This window comes from Phaseolus vulgaris, chromosome 11, assembly GCF_000499845.2.
Source record: "Phaseolus vulgaris cultivar G19833 chromosome 11, P. vulgaris v2.0, whole genome shotgun sequence".
NCBI classification, from domain to species: domain Eukaryota; kingdom Viridiplantae; phylum Streptophyta; class Magnoliopsida; order Fabales; family Fabaceae; genus Phaseolus; species Phaseolus vulgaris.
The window spans coordinates 41830513-41856598 of record NC_023749.2 but is presented as its reverse complement, the minus strand read 5'-3'; the positions used below and the strand labels follow the sequence as shown (position 1 = coordinate 41856598).

The 26086-nt window shown below is 32.8% G+C and overlaps 1 protein-coding gene across 1 annotated transcript; it reads right to left on the bottom strand.

Annotated features, from left to right (window-relative positions):
* Positions 1 to 2862: 2862 nt before the first annotated feature.
* On the bottom strand, positions 2863 to 6456 carry LOC137817872 (receptor-like protein kinase THESEUS 1). The gene is made up of 2 exons (XM_068621099.1): positions 6041 to 6456; positions 2863 to 5825 (listed from the first exon to the last, which is right to left on the bottom strand). The coding sequence occupies exon 2, from the start codon at positions 5702 to 5704 to the stop codon at positions 3167 to 3169; it is 2538 nt and encodes an 845-aa protein (XP_068477200.1). The 5' UTR covers positions 5705 to 5825; positions 6041 to 6456; the 3' UTR covers positions 2863 to 3166.
* Positions 6457 to 26086: the final 19630 nt, after the last annotated feature.

Genomic DNA, 26086 nt, shown 5'->3' with positions numbered 1-26086 from the left:
AATATTACTGAAATTAGGCACGTATCAAAACTCCTGCTCGTCATTTGGATGAATCTATGTAAATGAGTGGTTTGGAAGAGTTCTTCAATTTTGTCCTTTAATGCCTGACATTCTTCGATTGTATGACCAAAGTTACGATAGTAGCGACATTGTTTGGACATATTTGCGTCCTTCAAACTTTATAGCTTTTTGAGTGTCTGAATTAAGTCAACATTTAACGCTTCATCCACCGTTCAACATTTAAGGGCGTATAAGTATGAAAATAAGGGCCTCGGTTTTCTCTAAATTTATCGGACAGGCCGGGCACATATGTGTCAGCCCATTCTTTTCCTTTTCCTTTATCTCCTCCTGCATCTGTTCAAGCATTCTTGTGATAATCACACAACTCTTCAAGTTTGCATGAATTTGGCAGCCCAGTTCATCAATTCATCTAAGTTTTTTGCTGATTTTTTTAATTAGACTATCGGAGAATTGACCGGGTCGAAGTGTCGAGATTAAATGATGCATGGCTACCTCTAGGATGATATTTCTAATGCTTAGGGACAATTTGCTAAATCTTTCCATGAACGCCCATAGTGGTTCGCCCTTCTCTTGTCTTATATTGACAAGACCTATAGATGTTGTGTGATGCTATCGGCTGGTTGTGAATTGGGTACCAAATTTGGCTGACAAAGTTTTGAAACTATCCACTAAATCAACTGGAAGTTGAGTGAACCAACTGAGTGCTCCTTCCTTCAGAGAGGTGGGAAAAACCTTGTGATAAGTGCTAGATTTCAGTAATATTTCATATTAAAATACGGACACTTACGAATATTAATTGATAAAAATAACTATAAAATAACCCTTAATTTATGAATTTAAACCTTTTTTTACATATTTTGTGATTTTAATTTGAATAAGAATGATTTATTCCCAAGTTTTTGTTAATTTCAGGATTCTAGGGATAATGGAAATGAAAAGGGAAAAGGAGAATAAACAAAACTAAAAAGGAAAAGTTGGAACATACTAGCACTCACCCAAGCCAGAAGCTCCCAGAGGATCTCGCCACTCTAGTGACGTTGGGCATGTTTTCGTCTAACTCGCCTAGGCGAGTCCAATCATGCCCAGGTGAGACGTCACTTAGCCCAAGCCTATGAGGCACAACCCTAGACGTCAATTGGGAGAATAAAAGGTGATAGAAACCCTAGAGGAGGCAGTCGTCAAGGAGAAACATCCAATATTACCATGCTATTCAAAACACAAAAGAGTAAGAAGGATCTGACCTCAAATCCGTTGAGATAGTATTGTGAAGATCAATCACCGCATTCGAGGTATTGTTCGCCTTGAAGTTTTTGAGCTCCGTCACGATTTTGTCCTTAAAAAGCACCTCGGTGGATTAAAGGAGAAATGTTATTTAAACTACCTTGGTTTAAATAACGTGGTACTAAATTGGACTTACTAGAACATATAAAATGTGAAATTTTTCACAACTATATACCACTCATCACTTGTTTAATTGGATTAAAAAGAGAATAAAAGAAGTGAATAGAAAAAAAAAAGTGAAAAATAAGATTATCTAAATTAAGAGAAAGATAATGAAAGTAAAAAGACATAAGGAAAAGTTTATACTATATTCAATTTGACAGAAAAAAAAAACTAATAGACTAATATTGTGATTTATCAAAATATCCCTGCTTTAATTAAAAAGAATAAATACGAATTAAAATTAAAAAACTATTAATTTTGAACTTTTTTTTATAAAATTAAAAATGATTTAAATTTTAATATAATCAAATAATTAATTGCAAATCACATAAAAAAAATCCACATAACAGTTACAAAAAATGAATTATGATAAAAAAAAATTCCAAATGATAAATGAGGGGTGAAGATTAAACTGATATAAAATTGAATAGGTATAATTATAACACACTTAATCTTTATTATGTTACTTTTATTTATTACCTAAACAATTTATTTTTCATACAGTTTATTTGGTATTTTCTTAAAGTAGGAAAAGTTATCAAGGATTATTAAAAGTTTAAGAAATAACAAAAACTAAAATCAATTTTAATTAAATTACATGGATATAATTTTATTTAAATTTATGTATACCTCATTGCATAAGAAAGTAGAAAGTAAATTAGTATAGTTTAATATTCATGTGTGAATTGTCAGATAATTAAATGGATTGCATCTATTATTATCTTTCATGACATAATTGATTATTTCCAAGCCTTATCCGTTATATACTCCTCCTATATTCTTCATGCAATTATTCCAAGCAAATATTTGAAATCAAAGTCCATAAGCTGAGATTCTTTATATTCTAATTTCAAATACCAAACATTCATTGGTAGAATTGGAAAGCTAATCGATAATGGTTGATTCTTTGTAACATACAATTGCTAAAAATCATTGCTTAAATACATTGGCCATATAAAATTGAAATAATATTGAGACAAATTGCAACATTCAAATATATCTCAGCATCTATCATCAAGTAAGGGATAAAATAGTAAAAATTTCTTTAGCAGTTATTTTATTTATTTTACATCACTTTTTTTCTTTTCTTTTTGTATATTTCCATTAAAATCTATTGAAAACCTAAAAATAAGAATATTTTATAAGTATAAATTTTTCCTTATGAGTCAATTTTATAAGATTGAATTGAGTCTAAAATCAACTTCTTAATGAAGTTCACTTTGTTAAGATTAAGTTACACTTAAAAAAAACTTCAACTATCTACTAATTTCATGAAGTCATGAAACTTTTTAAACTTCACTTTGGAAGCCATATGTAAAGGGTGAATAGCATCTAAATAGTTTCCTGAAAAGTTGGAAGGAAAGGAATTCAACTGACCATTATGCAGTATTCATGTCCTGAAGAAAGAACTTATAACCTTCATATATGGTAAGGTGTAAGAACAACTTGAGGAGCAGAACTCCTAATTGGTTTATATTTAGTACAACAGAATTTTTATGGGGTACCTTGCATGCAATAACTGACCAGCTTAATGGCACCCCTCACTATCATTCAAGTATACTACAAAGTAAATTGATTTCGGGTGGGAAAAAATCGATTACAAAAGCAGTAACTAAATAAGAAACAACCTTCATTCACCAATCAAGCCAGAATAGCCACTTACTTTGAAGGCCTTTGGCCAGAATTGTGGATACACAAGAGCTTATCTTCCGCGAGGATTTACCAATTGGGAGAACACTGCACTTGTAGCAGCATCTTCTGCATCATCATCTGTGCAAGAGTTGCCCCCATCAACCATACTCACACTGTTATCAAAATGGTCTAGGGGTGTCAACTGAATTCCGGTTATGTGGTTTGTGCTGTTATCTTCAGGCTCCATGAGGGCTGATGATGTCTCTTGAAGCTGCAATGCATATTCAAGATTCCACAAAACATCTCCCATAGACGGCCGGTCCACACCATGCTCGGCCAAGCACTTCTCGGCTGTCTCCCCAAACTTCTTAAGGGATGCAGGATTCACCTTGCCAACAAGATTTTGATCCATGATTTGATCAAGCATACCCTTTTTCTGCCAGGCCATTGCCCATTCAGCTATGTTGACCTGCTCCCTTGGAAGGACAGGGTTCAAGGCTGGCCTTGTGCATAACACTTCCATCAACACTACCCCAAATGAATACACATCTGATTTTTCAGTAAGCTGTTGCCTTCTGAAGTATTCAGGATCAAGATAACCAAAACTACCCTTAACAGCAGTGCTCACATGGGTCTGATCAAGAGCTGGACCAGTCTTGGAGAGGCCAAAATCAGCAACTTTGGCAACAAAGTTCTCATCCAAGAGGATATTTGTTGTCTTTACATCTCGGTGAATTATGCTTTGAGCTGCTCCGGTGTGGAGATAATGAAGGCCTCTTGCTGCTCCAATGCAGATCTCAAGCCGCTGCTTCCATGAGAGAGGTGGCAGGTCTGTTCCATACAAATGACTCCGGAGGGGTCCGTTAGCCATGTATTCATAGACAAGAATCATTTCTGACCTCTCATCACAATAACCAATGAGGGACACAAGATGGCGATGGCGAAGCTTGGATAACATTTCAATTTCTGTCCGGAATTCTGCAAGGCCTTGCTCAGATCTTGGGTTACCCCTTTTGACAGCTACATTTGTCCCATCTTCAAGCGTTCCTTTGTAAACCCTTCCAAAACCACCAACACCGAGAAGTAGCTTCTCATCAAATTTGTTTGTAGCATCTAGGATTTCCTGGAAATTGAAGAATCGTCCAAGATTTGATGAAGCTAAAGAAATGCAGCTTGCGGTTCCACTCTTCTGTGAAAGTGTTGAATTTTTCGTCATGGTAAGAGAGTTTCCATAAAGGGGCAGAGGCAGCCATGAATGGCCCTGTTGAGCGGGTGCCTTTGATTTGCGTCTCACCAAGCAGCCATAACACAAACCAGCTATTGCTACAGCAGCTAGGGCCCCAACAGCAGAACCAACAATTACTCCTACCATGCTTTTCTTTGAATGTGAACTTGGAAGAAGACTGTCAACTGAATAAAGCCCATCCAAGCTCTTCAATGAATTGCTGATCTTCATTATCTCCAACCCATTCATAGTGGCATTTGGAAAGTCTGCCACTTGATCTGGACCAACACTCACAGTCAAAGTGTTAGTGCCTGCTGAGGCATTGGCTACAAAGTCCTTGTAGTAAGGCACAGCCAAGTCATTAGTCATGGTAGAGAGATCAAGGCTCTGAAGAGCTATGTTAGAATTTATGAACATATTGAACACTAAAGTGTTAAGTGACTTGCTCATAATATCACAAAAGTGTGCCCGGATGAAATAGGAGAAATTTGGATCCACATTGAAGACCCAAGTAATGTTGAAATTGGGATCATTTACATTAGCATCTCCCATTGCTTCAGCAGTGGCATAGACCCAATTTGGGGCCGTCTCAGGTCTAACAGCCACCGGATACTTAATGCTCGAAGGATTCACGGACACATTAAGGACAGAGCTGTTCACATGAAGGTACTTCCTGTCATTCACCCAACTCCTACCCAGGGTGTCATTTTCAGAAGTAATCAAAGGACCCCCCATATTCAAGCGATAAACAGTTTCAAAGGCAAGTTCAGAAAGTCCATTGAATGGTGCTGGCGGGTTAACTGCGAGTGCCTGATCAACAAACAACTCATTCGGCATTGACACAACTTCAATTCCATTCACAAAGGCTACCGAACCATTAGAAGGAATGAAGGTGACAAGCAACATATCAGAGGTAACATTGACTGCATACTCCTTGAACATATAGGAATCGTTGTATTTCCTAAAGGTGAAGTTGCTCAAGAGTACAAAATCATCAGTAACCACTGTTAAAGAAGCTGAAGTCAAGTTGTGGCTGGAGTTTGGAATAGGGGAAAAGTATAGCCTAACCCAGTGCCTACCTTCTTGCTGAATCTCAAACTTATAAGAAGCTTTCTCGGTGAAAACCCGAGCCGATTGGTAAATAGGAAAAGGGGCAGTCGAATTGGTGCTAGCAACAAAAGAATTCCCAGTTTTCATTACAAGTGAAGAATGCTGTGAATCGGGAACAAAAGTGCGACCTTGAAAGGTGATGTTTTGAGAAGAACCACATGCAATTAGATAGCTATCAGGAGGAGTGTATAAGGAAAATGACCCATTAACCAAAACTAGCAAAACAACAACCAAGACCCAGGGAACCCATCTCATGAGTTCCATCTTCACCATTGTAGCTTCTTCAACAGTCCATAAACTGCCCGATGGATAGCCAAATCACCTAAACGGGTTCTTTCAAAATCCAGATCCAAAGGAACCCCAAAAATGAAAATCTAAAATCCCACAACAAAACCTGCAACAACCATGGATCTATTAGGAGCAATGCACAGAACAAGACATCTCCACTACAGCAAGAGACAAAGTACGAAGGTTTCCACGTCACAAACACAACAGAAAGTCAGAAACCTTACCTCCACTACCACAACCTACACTAGAATTAAATCTATAGTATTCTGACGTAAGTAAATTAAGCAAAGGTTAAAAACAAACAATGGTAACAAGACTTACCTTAATGTGAATAAGCTGGTGCAAAAAGGAACATGGTTTAGAACATTTGAGAGAGACCCTTTTCAGATTACAGTACACACATGAAAATGAAATGAAGTAAGAAGCACCCCATTACCATAAACTCATCAAGTTGAGCTTTTTAGTGTGGTTGCTAACACCCTTTTCCAGGCTGGTGATTAGGCTGTCACTTACTGAGGAAAAAAGAGGACCCCACAGCAGAGAAGAAAAGGGGTGTACGAAACTTCAAACTGTTACTACTACTCCTACACCTCCCCATAAAACCAGCTGTTTCTTCAGGATTTTGTGGTGTTGTGATTTTTGAAATCGGAATCTTTGAGAAGAAATGAATAATTTAAGCAAAAAACAAAACTACATAAACAGCACAGAACTTAGCCATTGTTTTTTTAAATAGCTAAGTTATGCTTTGTTTAATTCATTCTCACTGGGTAAACCTCCTTTGTACAGTAAGAACTAATGACATTTATAGTAACTCATGGATAAATTTATTATATATTTTGTTACTGATAATAGCATGGATAAATTAATATTGCCCGTTTTAGATTTATTAATTATCTTAAATTAATGCACATGTATTTGTGTTAAATAGTTTATAATTCATATTAAAAGTATTTACAAACAAGTACATTTATATTAAATTGTTTTTTAATCAGAGTGTAAATATTTTTATAGTTATTTAGTTGTAAATTGTATATATGAAAATTATTGACTTTTCATAAATTTTATAATTATTTTTAATTTATAAAAAATATTTCAAACATATAATATGGTTTTGTATGTGTAGTAAATTACCAAATTGGTTCTTAGATGGAAATATTAAAGATGCTAATATGTATGAAGAAGAAGTGTTATGGATTCTTTTTTAGGTATATATAGATCAATTTAAGAATGTGTTACATATACAATAATTAAATTAAAAGTTATCATACATAAGAAATAAAATAAAAAAATACATTAGAAACTATTGATAATAAAGACAAAATAATTTACAATGTCATTTAATTACAAATTAATATTAATATAAACGTTTAAGAAAATTATTATAAAATTCAACCCATTTATGTACATTGGTAAGTGCATGTCTATTCAACTTTTAATATTTATAATAATATAAATTAACAAACTTATTAAATATATAATATTTTTTTAATGCATAGCAGTTAAACTTTTAATATTTATATTAATATTTTTTTTTTGTAGTATAAAAGAAGTTACAGTAGTATATAATTATAAAAATAATATATATTAACATTGTAAAAGCATTGGTACTTGCATTTAATATAAAACTTGTCATTATGTATAATTAATTAGCTAATTTTTATAATAATTATCTTAAAATTAATATCAAATATATTTTTTAATTAATTAACAATAGTGTAATTTATACTAATAAATGCATGTCTATTAAACCTTATAACTATAGATTTAGTTGAAATAATTTATAATAGATATGTAGGATTATATTTTGTATTCATAAGTAAAAATAGTAGAAAATACAATTGATGGTTGAGAATGAATGATTGTTGTCCTGAGTGTGCTGTGTTGAACGATTTGTGGGGCCACATTAACGCGGCTTGAAGATATATGGTTGTATCTATGCATATCAACTTCCTTGAATTTGAATGTGACGGGGTTAATTAAATAGTACTTGCGATTATTATTGTTATTATTATTATTATTAAAATGATGTTTGTTTAGTTAATATTCATTAAATAAAATTAAAAATTCATTTATAATGTTAAGTTCAAAATTGAATAAGCTCAGTAATGGACTTCAAAATGGCTGCATTAAGTTAAATAATGGAAGCAGAACTGTAATTGGCAATAGGGCAAAGAAAATGAAAGAAAACTAAAAAAAAGAAATGAAAGAGACTTAAGAAAAAGAAATATATAAGAGATTTGGAAAGAATACTTTATTGTGTTGTAACATTTTGTCGTTGTTGTGAAAATAAATTCGTCATCTACACTTATATTTAAGTTCAATGGATTTTTTTATAGATCTTGTTATTAAAAAACTCTTTTATTGGCATATGTCCCACTAAATAAAGAAAATATTATGTTAATGTAGGATTTTTTAAGTAATATAAATTAATGTACTAAAATTTATAACTGTATAAAAAATGCAAAAAAACTGTACAAGTCTATTGGCTTTCATAATACATTTCTTAAAAAATCATAACAATATAATTTTTTAATCAGGTATAAAAGATTTTAGCATTAATGGTATATTTTATTATTGAATTTTCGCACGTTTATGAATTTTTTTGTTTATATTTTAGTCTAATAATTTACTATCTCAAATTAAAAAATAAACATTTTATTTTTTCAATAATTAGCTATCAAATTAGGGGCACAAAAAATCATAGACATGAATCTAATTTCTTTTCTTCTCATTTTTCCTTTTCTCTTAATTGTTTTGGTTTCTTAAAAAGAGAATGAATGTGAGTTAATTTTCTCCCTCTAGCTCTTCTCTTACTGTATAAACTTTGGCTTTCTCAATTAACTTTCATATTTCTTGTAATTTGTGTGTTTGGCTGTTTTAAATTTAGAATGTTTGTAATTGTTTAGATTTTTGAAGTACTAGTTCCTTGATCTTTTCCCTGGATTTCAAGTAAATTCCAAGTAAAGGGGGGTTAATTTACTCTACTTTCCAATAAATTGGACCTTTGCATTGCAAATTTAAGTTTAAAATATATATATTTTAAATAGATCCTAATAGATAGTTGAGAGGAAAAGATGTAATTGTGGGTTATGATGTTGAATTGATGCATATAATTAAATTATTGGTTTATACATGGTGGATTACCTTTTGTGTTGTCTGGATTTTTGAGTTGGAAATTTAAATGTTTATGGTATATTATTTAGTTTTGATCTTAATATGAGAAATTATTTGATGCTAGAATTGGCATTTAGGTTAAAACTCTGTAACAAGTTGTATTTGTCTTTATTTTGAATAAGGAGGTTAGGTTGATGATTGGTTGGTGTGGATTCTCTCACAAGTGCTAGACAAATAGAAAAAACTTATGTTGAGGTAAGGGATTTAGTAGAATCTCGTTCATAATGGTGCAATTGAGTTTTTTTGCCTTTTGACTTGTGAATCCAAGGGAATAAAATGAACTTTTTAAGCTTTCAAACTTTTGAACTTGTGAATAAAGATGAATTTGCAGGAGAAAAGTTTAGAGATTGAATTTAGTTTGGGTTATAGAAGATCGTAAATCAATATGTTGAAATTGTTAATTGTTAAGATAGTAGAATTGATAAATAGATTTTATAGATTTGTTTTGGTGTTCATGGTATAAATTGTGATTTTGACACGTTAAATTATCGTTCAAACAAAGACTTTACTCTTAGAGTGTAAAAAACTATTATTCGAGAGACAATTAAATACTTGAACGATAACTCTTCTTTCTCAAATGGTACATTAAAGCTTAAGGTAAGAGACAAAAAAAAATAATTTCGAACATTAACATAAAACTTAAGAGATATGATTTTTTACTCCAACAACATTATATAGTTTGAGCATGGAGATTTCAATAAGATATTTTTTTTTTTCAAGTGATATTATTTCTCTCAAGCAACAATTTCAAGGTTTAATTTATTGTTTTATCCAATTTTTAAATAAACTAAATGCAGTTATATTTTGGTTTGTATGTTATTGGTGATAATATGTGTATACATAAATATATGTAGATATAAATGATAACTTTGTTTGAAATTTCACTTTAGTATGGTCACATACTTAATAACAGTATTGAATTTGTATACATTCAAGTATCAAATAAAAAAATAAATGATATAATGAAAATTCTCTTACTTCACTCACAATCTAAAGTTATGTAAACTAAAGAATTTTTTTTACACATAAAACCTATTATAGTATAAGAATAATTGATTCTTATATCCGTTGTTCATAAAGTTTTAGATTGAGTTAAATTTTAGTCCAGCATAAAACACATTTAATAAAAATCTTTGGCTTTATCTCATAGTTTATTAAATCTTTTATTTGTTGGAGAAAAGAAATGAAAAATTACTGCTAAACAAACTGAAGCAGAAGAATACAAAACTGGGAGAAAAAATACACTTTCTGTTATATGCACACATTTGCACGTATACACACAAACTCTATTTATAGTGGTACCCACAACAAACTAACCACTAATTTATTCTCACTTTTGACTTTTGAATTAGTCAACCTTCAACACTCTCCCCTAATTCAAAATCTACAAAAAACATTTAAAGACAAACAACATTCAGTAGTCTTCTAAGTTCTCTGAATCTATCAGCTCTTAATGACTTAGTCATTATATCCGCAATTTGTAAATCTGTTTTGCAATGCTTCAGTCTGATCTTCCCTTTTCCAACTTGATCTCTCAGAAAGTGATACTTCGTTTCTATGTGCTTGCTCCTTCCATGTGCAACCGGATTCTTAGCTAAATTGATAGCAGATTTGTTATCTATCAACAAGTCAACATAGCCATTAAAGCCAACCTTAAGTTCTTCCAGTAACGATTCTAACCACAAAGCTTGGCACGCAGCATGACATGCAGCAATATACTCTGCTTCACAGGTTGATAAGGCTATAACAGCCTGCTTCTTGGAACACCATGAGATTGGAGAGCCAGAGAGTAAAAACACATAACCCATAGTGCTCTTTCTCTCCAATAAATCCCCACACCAATCAGAGTCAGAATAGGCTACAAGTTGTAACCCAACTTTCTCTGAATGATTTGAGTAAAGCACTCCAAAATCAAGTGTGCCGCACAAATATCTCACAATACGTTTAGCTGCCATGAAATGCGACTTCTTCGGATTACTCATAAATTGACTTACCAAGCCAACGCTGTATGAAATCTCTGGCCTTGTATGACAAATAAACCTCAAACAGCCAATCATCTGTCTAAACAAAGTACCATCCACTGCTGATTCCTGTTCACCATTATCAAGTTTCAGATTTGCTTCTGCAGGCGTCTCTGCAGTATTGCATTCCAGCATATTGAATTTCTTTAATACATCATGAATGTATTTCTTTTGGTGCATAAACAGTCCACCATCAACTTGTTTGAACTCAATGCCAAGGAAGTATGACAACCTTCCTAAATCAGTCATCTCAAATTCAGACTTCAAGCACTGCTTCACAGCTTCAATATCTCCTGTATTACTGCCAGTTATGAGCAAGTCGTCTACATAAAGGCAAATGAATAGAATACCTCCACCACCCATTGCTTTAATGTACACACCATGCTCTACATTACATTTCTTGAAGCCTGAACTTGAAAGGAAAGTATTAATCCTTTTATTCCAAGCTCTTGGTGCTTGCCTTAAGCCATACAAAGCTTTTCTCAGTCTGTAGACCTTGTCTTCACTTCCTTCTATAACAAAACCTGGAGGTTGAGTAACATAGACTTCTTCTTCAAGAGGTCCATTTAGGAATGCTGATTTAACATCCAGCTGCCACATATTCCAGTTTTTCAAAGTAGCAATAGCAACAACCAGTCTAACAGTTTCCAATCTTGCGACTGGTGCAAACACTTCAGAGAAATCAATCCCTTCTGTTTGCATAAATCCTCTTGCCACTAGTCTTGCCTTGTATTTGGCAATAGTTCCATCTGGATTCAACTTAGTTTTGAATACCCATTTTACATCAATAGGCATCTTATTAGCTGGAAGTTTCACCAACTCCCAAGTTTCATTCTTCTTTATCGACTTCAATTCTTCATGCATAGCCTCCTTCCATATTTTGCTTTTTAAAGCTTCATCAATACTGACAGGTTCTGCATTTGCAAGAAGTGCAATGTGCTGGAGTAATTCTCCTTCGTTAGTGGCAGCATCATCAAATGTAATTTCGCAATCTCTGAGTCTTGCTGGTAGAGTTCTGGATCTGGTGGGTCTTGTTTGAATACATCTCTCAGGTGAATTTGCACCTTGAGACTCAGTGCTGGGTTCGTCTCTATCGGACGGTAACAAACTCCTTGACTCTGACTCTGGTGCATCGGACAGAGACATAATGTCATGAACAGACGGGTACGTGCTTCCACTTCCGGATGCATGCGATCTCTCACGATCAGACGCGTGCAACATTGGGTTATGATCGGACGGATACAGGCTTGACTCAATGAAATGCACGTCTCTGCTGAATACTACTTGCCGTGTCTTAGGATTGAAGAGCTTGTAGGATCCAGTGGAGTTGTAACCAACGAAGATCATTTGTTCACTTTTATCATCCAACTTCCTTCTCTTTTGATCTGGAATATGCCTATAGCATAGGGAACCAAAAACTCTGAAGTGTCTGATTGAAGGCTTCTTCCCTGTCCATACCTCTTCTGGAACCTTAAATTCCAGCCTCTTTGTAGGACAATGATTCAACACATAAACTGCAGTTGCTGCAGCTTCTCCCCAAAATTCGTGTGACAGATTTTTACTCTTCAGCATACTCCTAACCATGTTTAGGATAGTTCTGTTTCTTCTCTCAGCCACCCCATTATGTTGAGGAGTATAAGGTGCTGTTATCTCATGCACAATCCCATTTTCCATGCAAAAACTATCAAATTCTCTGGAAGTAAATTCACCACCACCATCTGTTCTCAATATTTTGATGGATTTTTCAGACTGCTTCTCAACTAAGCACTTGAAGGATTTGAAAATGGGAAACACCTCATTTTTAGCCTTAATAAGATAAAGCCACAATTTTCTGCTGAAATCATCTACAAATGTTACAAAATACTTGTTCCCTCCTAAGGACGGAACCTCAAGTGGACCACACACATCCGAATATACCACATGCAGTAAACTATTGGCTCTTGATGCAATATACTTGCTGAATGATGATCTGGGTTGTTTACTGATTAAGCAACTATCACAAACTTTCTTAGGCACGTGTACAGACGGAAGCCCAAGAACCATTTCTTTGGACTTCATGAGGCTAAGATCTTTGAAGTTAAGATGACCAAGCCTCATGTGCCACAACCAAGTATCATCAGATAGAATTTCGGAGTTAAGGCATTGAGCTTCAACAGCATTAAGGTGTACCTGGAAAGTTCTGTTTGATGCAAGTGGTGCCTTCATGATTTTCTTTTCTTCAGCATCAAGGACTTCCAAGAATCCGTGCTTCATGGCTATTGAGAAACCTTTCTCCAATAGTTGTCCCAAACTGATTAGATTGCTACTCATGGTAGGCACAAAGAGCACATCATACAGCAACGCATTCCCACCATCCTTCCTCTTGATTATCACATCTCCAATGCCTTCGGCTTGAATCATTCTATCATCAGCAAACTTTACTTTTCTTTTCTTACTTGAATCAAAGTTTATGAGCCAATCTCTATGGCCTGTCATGTGATTAGAACAGCCAGAGTCTGCATACCAAACTTCCTCACTGCAAATTTCTTGAGTATTTGTCGTCTGCAACATTACAGACGTAGACAAAACGGACGGGTCCGAAACGAACGAGCACAAATCTTCCTGCACCGTTGTCGCCATTAGCAGAACAGGACTTTCATCCCTGTTATCTTTCATATCTTCTTTTGCCATATGAGCTTCATCATGCTGTTTCCTGCGATGATCATACTGACTTGGGGGAGCTTGACATTCAGAAGAAAAATGTCCAATTTTATTGCAATTGAAACATTTGATTCTCTTTCTATCTATTTTCTTCTTACCTCCTTTCCAATTGGATCCTCCCCTCCTTGAGGAGATTTCTGTTTGATCTTGATCAGACTTTTCTTGTTCTTGATGAGAACTTCTGCCCTTTTCTCTGTAATCTTTCCCCTTTCCTCGGTTTCTAAATCCACCCCTGCCATCGTAGCCTCCTTTCCTCAAAGTCTGGGCTAGCAGAACCTGTTCTACAGGTTTCTCAGTGGACCTTTCAATGAGCCTCTGCTCATGTGCCTCGAGGGAGCCTTGAAGATCTTCAACCTTCAGTTCTTCAAGTTTCCTGGATTCTTCAATGGCCACAACAATGTGGTCAAAGTTAGGGGTTAGGGACCGTAATACCTTCTCAACAATCGCTTGATCAGTCATCGTTTCACCACATGCCTTCATAGCATTGGTGAGAGTGAGGATTCGATTAAAGAATTGAGCAATTTTTTCATTTGACTCCATTTGCATCAACTCATACTGGCGTCTCATAGTTTGGAGACGCACCTTCTTCAATTGATCTGCTCCTTGATGACATTTCTCCAGAATCTGCCATGCCTTCTGTGACGTCTTTGCTTCTGCAATCTTCTCAAAGTGTGCATCGTCGACACTCTGATGAAGAAGACACATGGCTTTGCAGTCTTTCTTTTTGTTTTCCTTGTGTGCCACCCTCTGCGCTTCTGTTGCATCTGTAGCAAGTTCTGGGTAGCCATTTTCAACAATCTCCGTGATTTCTTGAAAGCCGAAAATGGCTTTCATCTGGATACTCCATCGATTCCAGTTCTTGCCATCAAGAACAAGAAGGTTCGACTGTAAGGTTGCGCTGGTGTGTCCCATTGTAGATCAACCCACAAGAACGCCCTTGAATCTGAACTACGCTCTGGATACCAGTTTGTTGGAGAAAAGAAATGAAAAATGACTGCTAAACAAACTGAAGCAGAAGAATACAAAACTGGGAGAAAAAATACACTTTCTGTTATATGCACACATTTGCACGTATACACACAAACTCTATTTATAGTGGTACCCACAACAAACTAACCACTAATTTATTCTCACTTTTGACTTTTGAATTAGTCAACCTTCAACATTATTAACCTTTTATTTTCTATTTAAGTGCTTGAATATAAAAGAAGTATGATTATTATTCACTTATAAGTTTTTGATAAAAGTTCTACACAGATAAAGCTTTAAGCTATTACAAACGCTGTGTAAATATTTTTATATGTTTACATTTTTGGATTCTTTTAAAGGTAACGTGACTTTAGACTTGAATATGCATATTATATCACTAAACGTTTCTAACTTTAAAAATGCTATCATTAAAATTTCAATTTTAAATATTTATCATTCCATTTTTAAAATATAATAATAAAGTGTATAATTTAATAAATATATAAAGACAGGTTTAATAAAACTTAAAAGAAAAATATGAGGGAATAAAATATTTATTTAATGTTTTTTTTTCTCATTGATTATTTTTAGATGGGTACAACAAAAGGAGAATAGGAAAGTTGTTATCGGTGTGATGGGAATGGGAAGATGATGGGAGAGAATCGAGACAGAGGCTTTGACATTAATGTGTGTACCTAAACTACTCGACATTTTTAAATAACCGCCGCATTGTAGCACATGGCCTCGCACATCACACACACTAACGTCTCATCTCCAACTATTTTCTAACCTAATTTATATTATATATTCCAATATAATTCCATCTATTCGTACCTTTCAAAGTCAAGTAGCTTTTTCAAAACCATTTTTTAAACAACTAATAAAAATAGCAACAATAGCTAATATCACAGATTTTCATAAAATTGATGTGTTGTTTTTTGAGTTTATCAACATAGACAATTTTTTCTAAAAATTATACTGGAAGAAATACAACTTCAAAAATAACAACTTGTACTTTTAAAACAAGACTTTTTACATTAAAATAGAAATTATGTTTTTATTATGCAACTATTTTTTTCTATTTTAATTTTAAAGAAATAGTATGGATAATGTATGTTTCTTTGTTATTTGAATTGGTAAATTCTACATTTTGCAATATCTACATATTTGGATCTTTCTCATGCTAGACACTCACTAAAAAAAACTTAGATTTGATGTCTTTCAATTTGTTTTTGCTTCGAATATGTTTAAGAAACTAATTTGAAAGTATTTGTAATATGGGTTACTAAAAACAAATCAAAACATAATGAAAAAATTATTTTATTCTACGTAATGCGTGATACCAAAATAAAGTATTTAAGATTTTCAATTTAATCAAATTATTCTACTAAAAAAAGATTGAGAGATATTCTCAATACATTAAGAATATATTCACAAGATTTAATTTTAGAAAATTTGTTTAAGAAAAGATAGATTTGAGAGATATAGGAAAAACAAGGACAAATAAAGTCTTTCTATGTAGATTGATTTTTTGTTTTGTTTTTAGATATAATACCTCTTTGATTGAACGAGCTTTTAGAAGAATTATGTAATTAAAAGATTTTGTTTAATTATTATAATAAATAGGTTGTTCGTTCAACACGTTCATTAGATCATCTAGCATAAACAAAGTAGTAGATGTTTAAAGGGTCTATTTTATATTGCAACTGCATAAATCATTTTTAAAATCAAATAAATCATTCAGGTTGTTTTTTATATCATCAAAATATAAACTCCACATATGATCTTCTAGTCATCAGACCGTGTAGTGGGTCATATATGGTTTATTGTTTCATCAAATCGTCTATAGGGTTTTAAACTGTTTAGGGTTTCAACAAATGCAATGCATGTTATGTGGACCTGATTTAACTTTTTTACTGATTTTTTTTATCATCAAAACATAAGAATATAAACTCCATATATGATATTCTAGTCATCAGACCATCTAATGTTTCAACAAACCGTCTAAAAGCTTAACAAATAGTTTAGGCAGATCATCCAAGATCTCAACTCTAAATAATCCTAAGTATTTTTTGCACTTAGTCATTCCTAGCTATACGAGTATTCTTCTAGATCACAACCACTTCTGCCTTACCCATCAAGGAGTACTCTTTACTCAAGCCAGTTCTAGCTGAACTTAAGTATTCTTTACTCTATAGCCACTCCTGGCTAACACATGAAAGGTTAAAGGTTTGAATGATCGTTTGATCATTTAGTTTGACTAATGAAGAGTGTTTCTATCTTTTGATCGAAACAAGGTTGAGCTTTCTCCTCTACTTTAGATTTGTTTGAATTCTAGGGAGGAGTTACATCTTTTGATGAATAGTACATGATGAAAGTTCACGGATGCAATTCTACTTTGTAGCCTTTCTTGATGTTGTGTTGCATATTGTTGGAGCTTATTTGGAAAATGAGTGAAGTCTGAATTTGTGTGAGGAATGTTGAAATGAACTATGGAAGTGAAGGACGATAAGAGGTGAGGCCAATTCTAGAAGAGTTCTAGGTTAAATACCATATAGAATGCTAACATAGGTTGAACTTGAGAGAATTTCAAATTGCATTTTCGTATAATTTTTTACTCAAATCAAGTTGAATTTACAAGAGGCCTAACACACTTATTTATATATTTACCCTAAAAAATCTCTACTCACATTATGATAAATTGCTTATTCTCATTAGAGCAAATCCTCTCAAATTAAAGGTTGACAAGTGACATGTCTTCATTGGAGAAAAATCCTCTCTATTGAGGAGAGGACATGTGGACCTTCAACCATCATTGTCTATGCTTAGGTGGGCTCTTCATGATTTCCATGCAAGGCTTTAGACGTTCAAGCTTCACCTAGACACTCCATGTAATCTTATTTTCCCTAGCCACTCCTTGGTGAACCCTAGAGAGTCTAGGGTTGCATTGGAACCAAGGAGGCTCAATTGTACCTCTAACTAGACTCTCTTTTCTTTTACATCATACTCTACTAGGTTCAATATATGGCTCATAAAAAATAACCAAAAAAGCAAGCCCAAATAAACCTACACTACTTTGCAAATATTTATAAGGCTAGAGAAATATAGAAGAACAATCAATTTTTTATTCTCCATAAAAGGAGAGTCTTTTAAGTCTCCTCTTCTTCCTCCAATCTTCTAGCCATGGCCCTTGTTAATGGCCCAATGTGTGTCCTTCCAGATGGTCTTCTATTCATTCTCCTAGGTGACTAAAGAGACCTTTTTTTGTGTTCTCTTCTAAGCTCTTAGGAGTCCATACATTTCAAAAATGCTCATACTCTAAGATTTGAGATTCTTTTATGAAGCTTTTGAGGTTTGCTTATCATCTTGACAACATTTTGACACAATGCATCCTCTGCTTTTGTATTCTTCTTCCTAATGGTATACTTTATATAGTTGCTAGAAGAAGGTAGCTATTAAGAAGTCATTTATATCCGTTTAGCAGCTTCAGTTCTTCTTTCATGCCTTCCTTGCTTTTGATGGCTTTAATTTGATCATTGAAAGCACCTCATGCATCTTTAAATGACCTTCATCTTTATGCAATCTCTTGGATGACTGACGATATATCTTTCCCTCGATGGTAAAGTCTTTTATAGCATTGCATGATAAAAGTGCACACTGTACATGACAAGTAGTTGGGCCAAAATTTGAAAATAGTTGTGTCAGGAGAAATGCCGATCTTTACAGTTTTAGCTCATATACTAAGAGATATTTGAATGTTGATGTTTAGTGCGACCTTTCTTGAGAATAAATGTAGGTGGCAATCTTTGTAAATAGACTAAAGCTTCATGAATATTCTTTGATCTTATGTTAGCTTGAGGTATGTATTGAGCTTATTATCTTATGCTCTTTCACTTCTTTATTAGACATTATGGTTGATTTTTGTGATGTTCCTTTTGTTTGACATTCATCAATGCTTATCAGATGAAGTGAAATGTATGCTCAATGTTCTTTGATCTATTCTTCATTCTTCAAATGTTGTTGTGATAAAAAAATTCTTATCTTTGACAAACGATATGATGACATGATTTGGTCTTTGTCTTATCAAAACAACTACATACTTTGTTGGTTTAAGTAATATAGGGTGTTAAACTTTTGTCTTTAACATATTATTATATGAAGTCTAATAAAAACTTATCATTTATTATATAAAAAAAAGATATATGTAATTTTGTTATATACAAATAACAATATTTAAATTAAAATGCAAGGCGTGTTGAAAGGTTTAGAAGAATATTACAATATTTTTCTTTATAAAAAAATAGTTTAATTCTAATCCTTATATTTTATAAAATTCTTAATTATTTTCTTTAATCTTTTTCCTGAATTTTAGTTGCTAATTTATAATTATCCTTTTAATCATTCATATTCTGTTTAATTTTCATTTAAATTTTAAGAAGCAGATTGAAGGAAAACATAATATGCGTAACTCTTTTACACAGAGACTTATTATTAAATATAATTCAATAGTGATTTAATATAATTTTAAAATTAAAAATTAAATAAAATTATGGATGATTAACAAATAAAGGATCAAAGTCGTGTAAGAAATTTAAAATCAAAACGGTGGACAATTAAAATAAAATAAAATAAAATTATAGAGAATAATTAAGAATCAAAATCGTTTTATAAAATATAGGAAAGTTAGAATTAAGTGAAAAACAAATCTATAACCTAACCACTATTCAAGAGTGACTTTAGCAAAAAAGTATTTGGAGAAATCATTATGTATCCATGAGCATAGAAAATGACAGAATGAAAGATTATGACCTTATAAAACAGTATAAAGTTTGTTCATCAAACTCCTCTAATCTCGGATATAACTACAAATTATATGATTGCAACTTCAAAAATTATGCACTTTCTGGGTCCTAGTCCAATCTTGTGTATTCGGTGGTGCAACTTGCAACTATCATTTGCATTATTAATTAATAATTCATTAATCAATGGTCAGAATAAGAGTGGATTTTCATGTGCACAAACATATCTATCTTATAAAATATATTTGCCATGTCCATGTCAATTTTTTTTCAGTTTGCACTTGGTCGATGAGTTTTTTAATTGCTTGGAGAGGTAAATTTACAAAACCTTGTTAAAAAAACTATATTTAAATTTTATTTAACAGTAAAAAGATTTATTATGGGACCTATACACTACAAGAAAATCATGAGATAAAAATCAATTTTAGAGACAAAAAATAATTAGTTGCTATAGTGATTAAATTAGAGACCATTTTAAAAACTAAAAAAAAATTAGTTTCTAAATTAGTTTCTATTATTGTTAAATAATTTTTAAATTGGTATATAATTAGCTACCAAGGTTTTAACTACCAATTATTTAAATTCTAAATTTGGTAGCAAAAACCTTGATAGCTAATTAGATACTAATTTAGAAACCAATTTTTTTGAATTTAGATTCTATTTAGATTCTATTTTGAATTTTGCTTCACTTTTTTTTTCACTTTTTCTTAACACCTCAATATGTTCAGATCTAGAATTCCACAAATTTTCATAAATAGAATTAAATTCTATAAACAAAAACAGCCATCACAGATTCAACAAAAACAGAGGAAGTCTAATTTTGGAATTAAAAACAATTTTAAGAAACTTCAAAAACACAATAGAATTGATGTATATGAACTCAAATCTAAAAATTAAAATGCACCAAAGGATCAAATACAAAATTATAAATCTGGACTCAAAATGAAAATCAATGAACCAAAATTATCAAGAAAAGTACTACATAGAAGTGATGACAATTTAGGATGCACATGACTTGACAAAACATCTATGGATTCAAAAATCAAAATGACTCAAACACAAACAATATGAACCGATTAAAATTACAAGAAAGGCTCAAATCTAGCAAAAATAAAATAGCAACACCAAAACTCAAAGGAATCCTACACAAAATTGAAATTAGAAGCTCAAGAACAATTTGAACACATTGCACCGATTGGATTTATCCAAACAGCATCTAAATCAAAATTAAAATGCAAAAACAGCAAGACATTCAAGGATACAAGATTAACAACATGAAATCATGAAGAACAACACAAAATTAAAATGAAAAGAAGAAGACACACTTAGCTCTAGGAGAACCAAGGCTCATGATACCACTTGATGGAAGAGTGCCTTCATTCGTTTAGCTTTTCTTTGGTGAATTGGCGGAAGCACTCATGGATGAGAATGAGCAAGGAACTCACGTAGAGTTGTGAACTCCTTGAAGGTGCATGCTAGGTGTGGAGAGTGAGTGGTGAGGCCATCTCACTTGGCAAAGGTGAAAAATGAAGATTAAAATGTCTATCCTAGAGAGGTAGGAGACAAGGAGCAAAATTGGCACAATTTTGGCAGCAATTTTCTCTAGAATAATCTTGTCATTTCATGAGCCAAGCACCTCCTTATATAGGATTAGAGGGCCGAAATTGGAAAAGTCAAATACAAGTGAAATGAAAGCTAAATTCAAATGTGATGCATTTGGCGCCTAATTTGGGACGTAGCACATGGAGCATGTGATGGAAAGCTTTTAAGCACATGGAACAAGTGCTCTCTTCTCCATGACTTAGTCATAACCGACCTTGGTTAATTTAGGTGTTCAAAGAACCCTAATTTAACCAATATTGGTTTTTAGGTACCAAATTTCACCTAAAAAAATAACAAGTAAAATTTCCTATTCTACTTTAACAAAAAAATAAATCTCACTCTACACTAGAATTATGACATTTTAAACATGTACAAGAAGGTTTCTCTGCCATCAGTAGCAGTATTCCAATCTTCTTAATTCTTCTTAGCCATGGCTTTAGTGGTAGGCCTGAATCTTCTCTTTGTTGGGCTTGTACTTGGGCTTGTCCTTGGGCCTCTTCCATCATTGTTACTATAAGAAAGAGTGTTCAATATGAAGGTGCTTTAAGAACAATAATGAGTGCTACAAAGAATGATGCTAGTTAAAAGACTATGAACCTTTACTACAACTTTGACACAAAGATATAATATATATACATGCATGCATCAATGATCTTATTCAATATGTCTATAAATAAAAACCTAATTACACAAAATCAACTAATGATGTTACATAAATTTACGATAAGTTTTGCATGTGCTTTTTCTTCTTACGTTTTTAAGTCCTAGATAAGTGGATAATCTTAGAGACAAAAAAGGTATGTGTTATGTTTGTAAATCATTCTCTTTATGAAGTTCTCTTAACGAGGAGTCTTTAATTTCATTTCCTCTTTGATTAATGGTTTCCTTATAATCTTTAAACAACACCTTTACATGTTGTATAGTCAGGAGTTATAATAATGAAATACTCGTGAAAGGTAGGAGTAATTATATATTCTTTATGTTAGGGAAAATATGTATGTGTGCGTGTGCGCATATGTGTGGTTGAATGACAAATTTTATTTTATTTTAAACATCTTTTAGAATATTTCAACTTATACCCAATAACCAATTAATACATATAAATTATAGACGGAGTGCATACTCAATTCTTTCTTTCACCTCTATACTCATATTTTATAATTTTTCTAACTTTCATTAACTTCAACGTCAGATAATTTTTTTCAAATGAATCTCCCTTCGTATTTCATCAACAATTTACGATCAATCATGGGATATAAAAATTCAACTTTATAGAAATACCACTTTTTTCATCTCAAAAAGTTTGACCCTTTTTAGTAAGAGTACTTACCATCCTAAATAATTTAACAAAAGTAACAGATAATTTTTTCAGTAAATTTTTTTATATTAATTTGGAAAATTTAATTTATAAAGTCTTTTTGAGATTATTTTTGTAAGAAATTAGATTAAAAATTATTCTTGAGAAATTTTATTTTCCGAAAATCTTGTTTTTAAACATTGTGCGCTAAAAGTACAAGAATAATCAGTACTAAATTCACGGAGCAGCACCACTTATTTAAACCTGTTTGATAGCAACCAGTCGTGGTGAGATAAGAGAATCCCAAACAAGGTGCTATAAATCACACAAACAACTTTTAATATGAATGTGACTTAGAAAAGGGTCATATATGAAAATATACAATTATAAAAATATATACAACATAATTGCATGGATATTTTCACGTTCATTTTTCTTTATTTTTTGGTGTGTGGAACAGTGGAAGAAGATGCATATGAGTGAGTGGTCGTGGTCGTTATGCCAGCTCCACAGAACATGAAAGATTTGTGAGCTATGAATGACGCAGAATGGTAGATTTTCTTTAAATATCATTTATTCGTTTTTTTAAAATTAATTTAAAATATATTACATATTTCGTAAGTTTCTTAAAATTAAAAATTATAAATTCATTTTAAATTATTTCCAGAAAGTATACAGAAAAAAAAGAGTAATAACTTTTTATATATTTTTTAAAAGTTTTTTTTTGGGTGATTTTTAAGGTGTACCACCATTATATAGAGGGTCTACCGAGCACATTTTTTTTAAAAGGAAATTTGTCTGATTATTAAGAGTTAGACACAATTGACCTACATCAGATTGTGCTTGAAATGACACTTCCTCAAGCCAAATATAAACGGGTATAAAAGTTGGTTTTCCTAATCTATTTGCTAACTAGGTTGTCATTTCTAATTATATGTGACAACTTTGATAGTAGATTTTCACTTAACATATGACCTTGTCGGAAAGGTAACATGAGTCAAGTTTACATGCATACTAAATTATAACTCTTAATATATTTAGTTTTTCTGTTTTAAGTTATTGTACTTTGTTTGTTTGATCCAACTTTTCTTTTCTGTTTCAGCTAGGTCTTAATTTTTTTCTTATATATACACCATGTATTTTACTCTCTAATATACAAGTAAATAAGAATTTCTTTTGTATTTTCTTTTCTATGCTTTTCCCTCTTTTATGCTTAAGTCATTGTCTCTTTTTCATTTGCAATTAGGGTTCATAAGAACCTCCATTTCTCCATTGCGATTTCGTGCGCTCTATTTGATGCACCACATCAGACAAGGAATATTCATCTTCATTAACGGTAATATGGTATCAGAGCTATTCGAATGAAGAGCTCTGCTGCGCTTCTCTCTGATCTTTATTTCCCCCTTTGTTGTTCTTGGTTATCTTTTTTGTTCTCTTTCAAAATCTTGATTGGGTTTAAAAATCTCTTAGACAATGTTTAATAAAAACCCTAGTCTTCATAGTCTTAATAGTAGTCACACTATTACATGCAATTTTTGTGGTAAATATGGTCATACTGAGGCTGTTTGTTTTCGCAAAGTGGGTTTTCCTTCTGGTAATGTTAAAACCTCAAAGTTTTCTTCTACTAGAAAAGTCTGGACTTTTTGTAATCATCTTGACCACTCTGTCGACACCTGTTATAAAAAGCATGGGTTCCCTCCTGGCTACAAATTCACCAATTGGACATCCCAAGCCAATAATATGATTACTACTGACACTTTTTTTGAGCTTTTTCCTAAAGAACAAGATGCAAAGAGGATTCAACTTACATCACAGCAGTGTCAATTCCTTACCAACATTTTGCGTCAGCAAAACCTTGAGGATCTTGCCTCTCACACTCAAATTAATCAAGTCGGCACCTTCTCTGCGGATGAAATCTCCAATACTGAGCATTCTTCAACAGGTAAGTTTCTCTCTTCAATATCTGCTATAAAAGAATCTTGGATTATTGATTCTGGTGCCACGGATCATGTTTGTCACAATTTGAACGTTTTTACTACTTATACTAAAATTAAACCTGTCTTAATTAGTCTTCCAAATGGACAAACTGTTTATGCCACATACTTTGGTTTAGTACGTTTTTCTGATAAGTTTTATTTGTCTGATGTGTTATATGTGCCTCATTTTCAATTACACTTAATATCTGTTTCTAAACTTACACACCAACTTAAATGCACTTTGACTTTCACTTCAACCCACTGCATTATATAGGACAATCTCACCCAAGAGAGGATTGATACAGTTAAAGCCATCGCTGGCTTGTACCTTGTCATTACCTTGCCTGCTTCTAGTCGTTCTAAACCACATTGTTTTGCTCCTTTTATTAATTGTAATATCACGGACAGAACACTGTGGCATTATAAACTAGGACACCCTTCACTTGAAAGATTACATGTCGTAAGCAAACAATACTCTTTTATTACTGTTGATACTCATCATGTATGTGATACTTTTAGTCATGCAAAACAGAGAAAACTTCCTTTCACTTTAAGTAATACTGTTACCTCTGCTATTTTTGATCTTGTAAACTTTGATATTTGGGGACCATGTTCCATAATTTCTATGCAAGGTTTTCGTTATTTCTTGACTATTGTTGATGATTACTCGCGTTATACTTGAGTTATTCTGCTGCATAACAAATCTGAAGTGCGCCAGCACATCATTAACTTCACTGTTTTCATTCAAAATCATTTCAAAACTAATATCAAAACGATTCGTATTGACAATGGTGTTGAGTTTGCTATGTCAAATTTTTATGCTTCAAAGAGAATTATACATAAAAAAATCTTGTGTTGAAACACCACAACAAAATGGCATTGTAGAAGGTAAGCATCAACACATACTAAATGTAACCCGTGCTTCACTTTTTCAAGCAAATCTTCCTCCTATTTTTTGGGAATTTGCTGTAAATCATGTTGTTTTCTTAATAAATGTTATTCCTACTCCATTACTTAATAACATCACTCCTCATGAAAAGTTGTTTGGAAAACCATATGACATTTCCTTTCTAAAAGTGTTTGGTTGTCTCTGTTATGCTAGTACCATCACTGCACATAGGAAAAAAAATTAGATGATAGATCTATCAAAGGTATTTTTCTTGGCTTCCCGCAAAATACAAAAGGTTATATTATCTTAAATTTAAAGTTTCATAGCATAGAGATATCAAGACATGTAATCTTTCATGAAAACCACTTTCCATATAAATTGGTCTGTGGCTTGCCTAAGGACCCTGACACTTTATCTCTCCCTATTTCTAATGCATATAATTCTGCTTTTGATTTTTTTTTTTCTGATATTGCACCTCCTGTTGAGCCATGTGCTTCTACTCCTGCACCCAATATTGTCCCTCCACCAGCCTCATTATCCTCTGATCTTCCAACAAATAGTGCCTCTACTCCTGCATCCGACATTGCACCTCCACCAGAATTATCACCGCCTGCATCTCCAGGAAGCACCTCACCCCAATTTCCAAGAAGATCAACTCGTCCTCACCGACAACCTGCCTATCTTGCGGATTTCCACACCTGTAAGTAGTAGATATCCTATTCATAATTACTTGTCTTACAATTCCTTATCTTCCAATTTTAGAAATGTTATTTCCTCTATCAATTCTCATCCTGAACCTCGGACATATAACGAAGCCTCCAAACATGCTTCTTGGCAATTTGCCATGCAAGATGAGCTTCAAGCTCTTGCTGCTAACAATACTTGGCAACTTACCCCTCTCCCTCCAGGAAAGAAAACTATTGGTTGTAAATGGGTATAT

Coding starts and splice junctions, on each gene's coding strand:
- LOC137817872 (XM_068621099.1), bottom strand. CDS start 5,704: ATGGTGAAGATGGAACTCATGAGATGGGTTCCCTGGGTCTTGGTTGTT.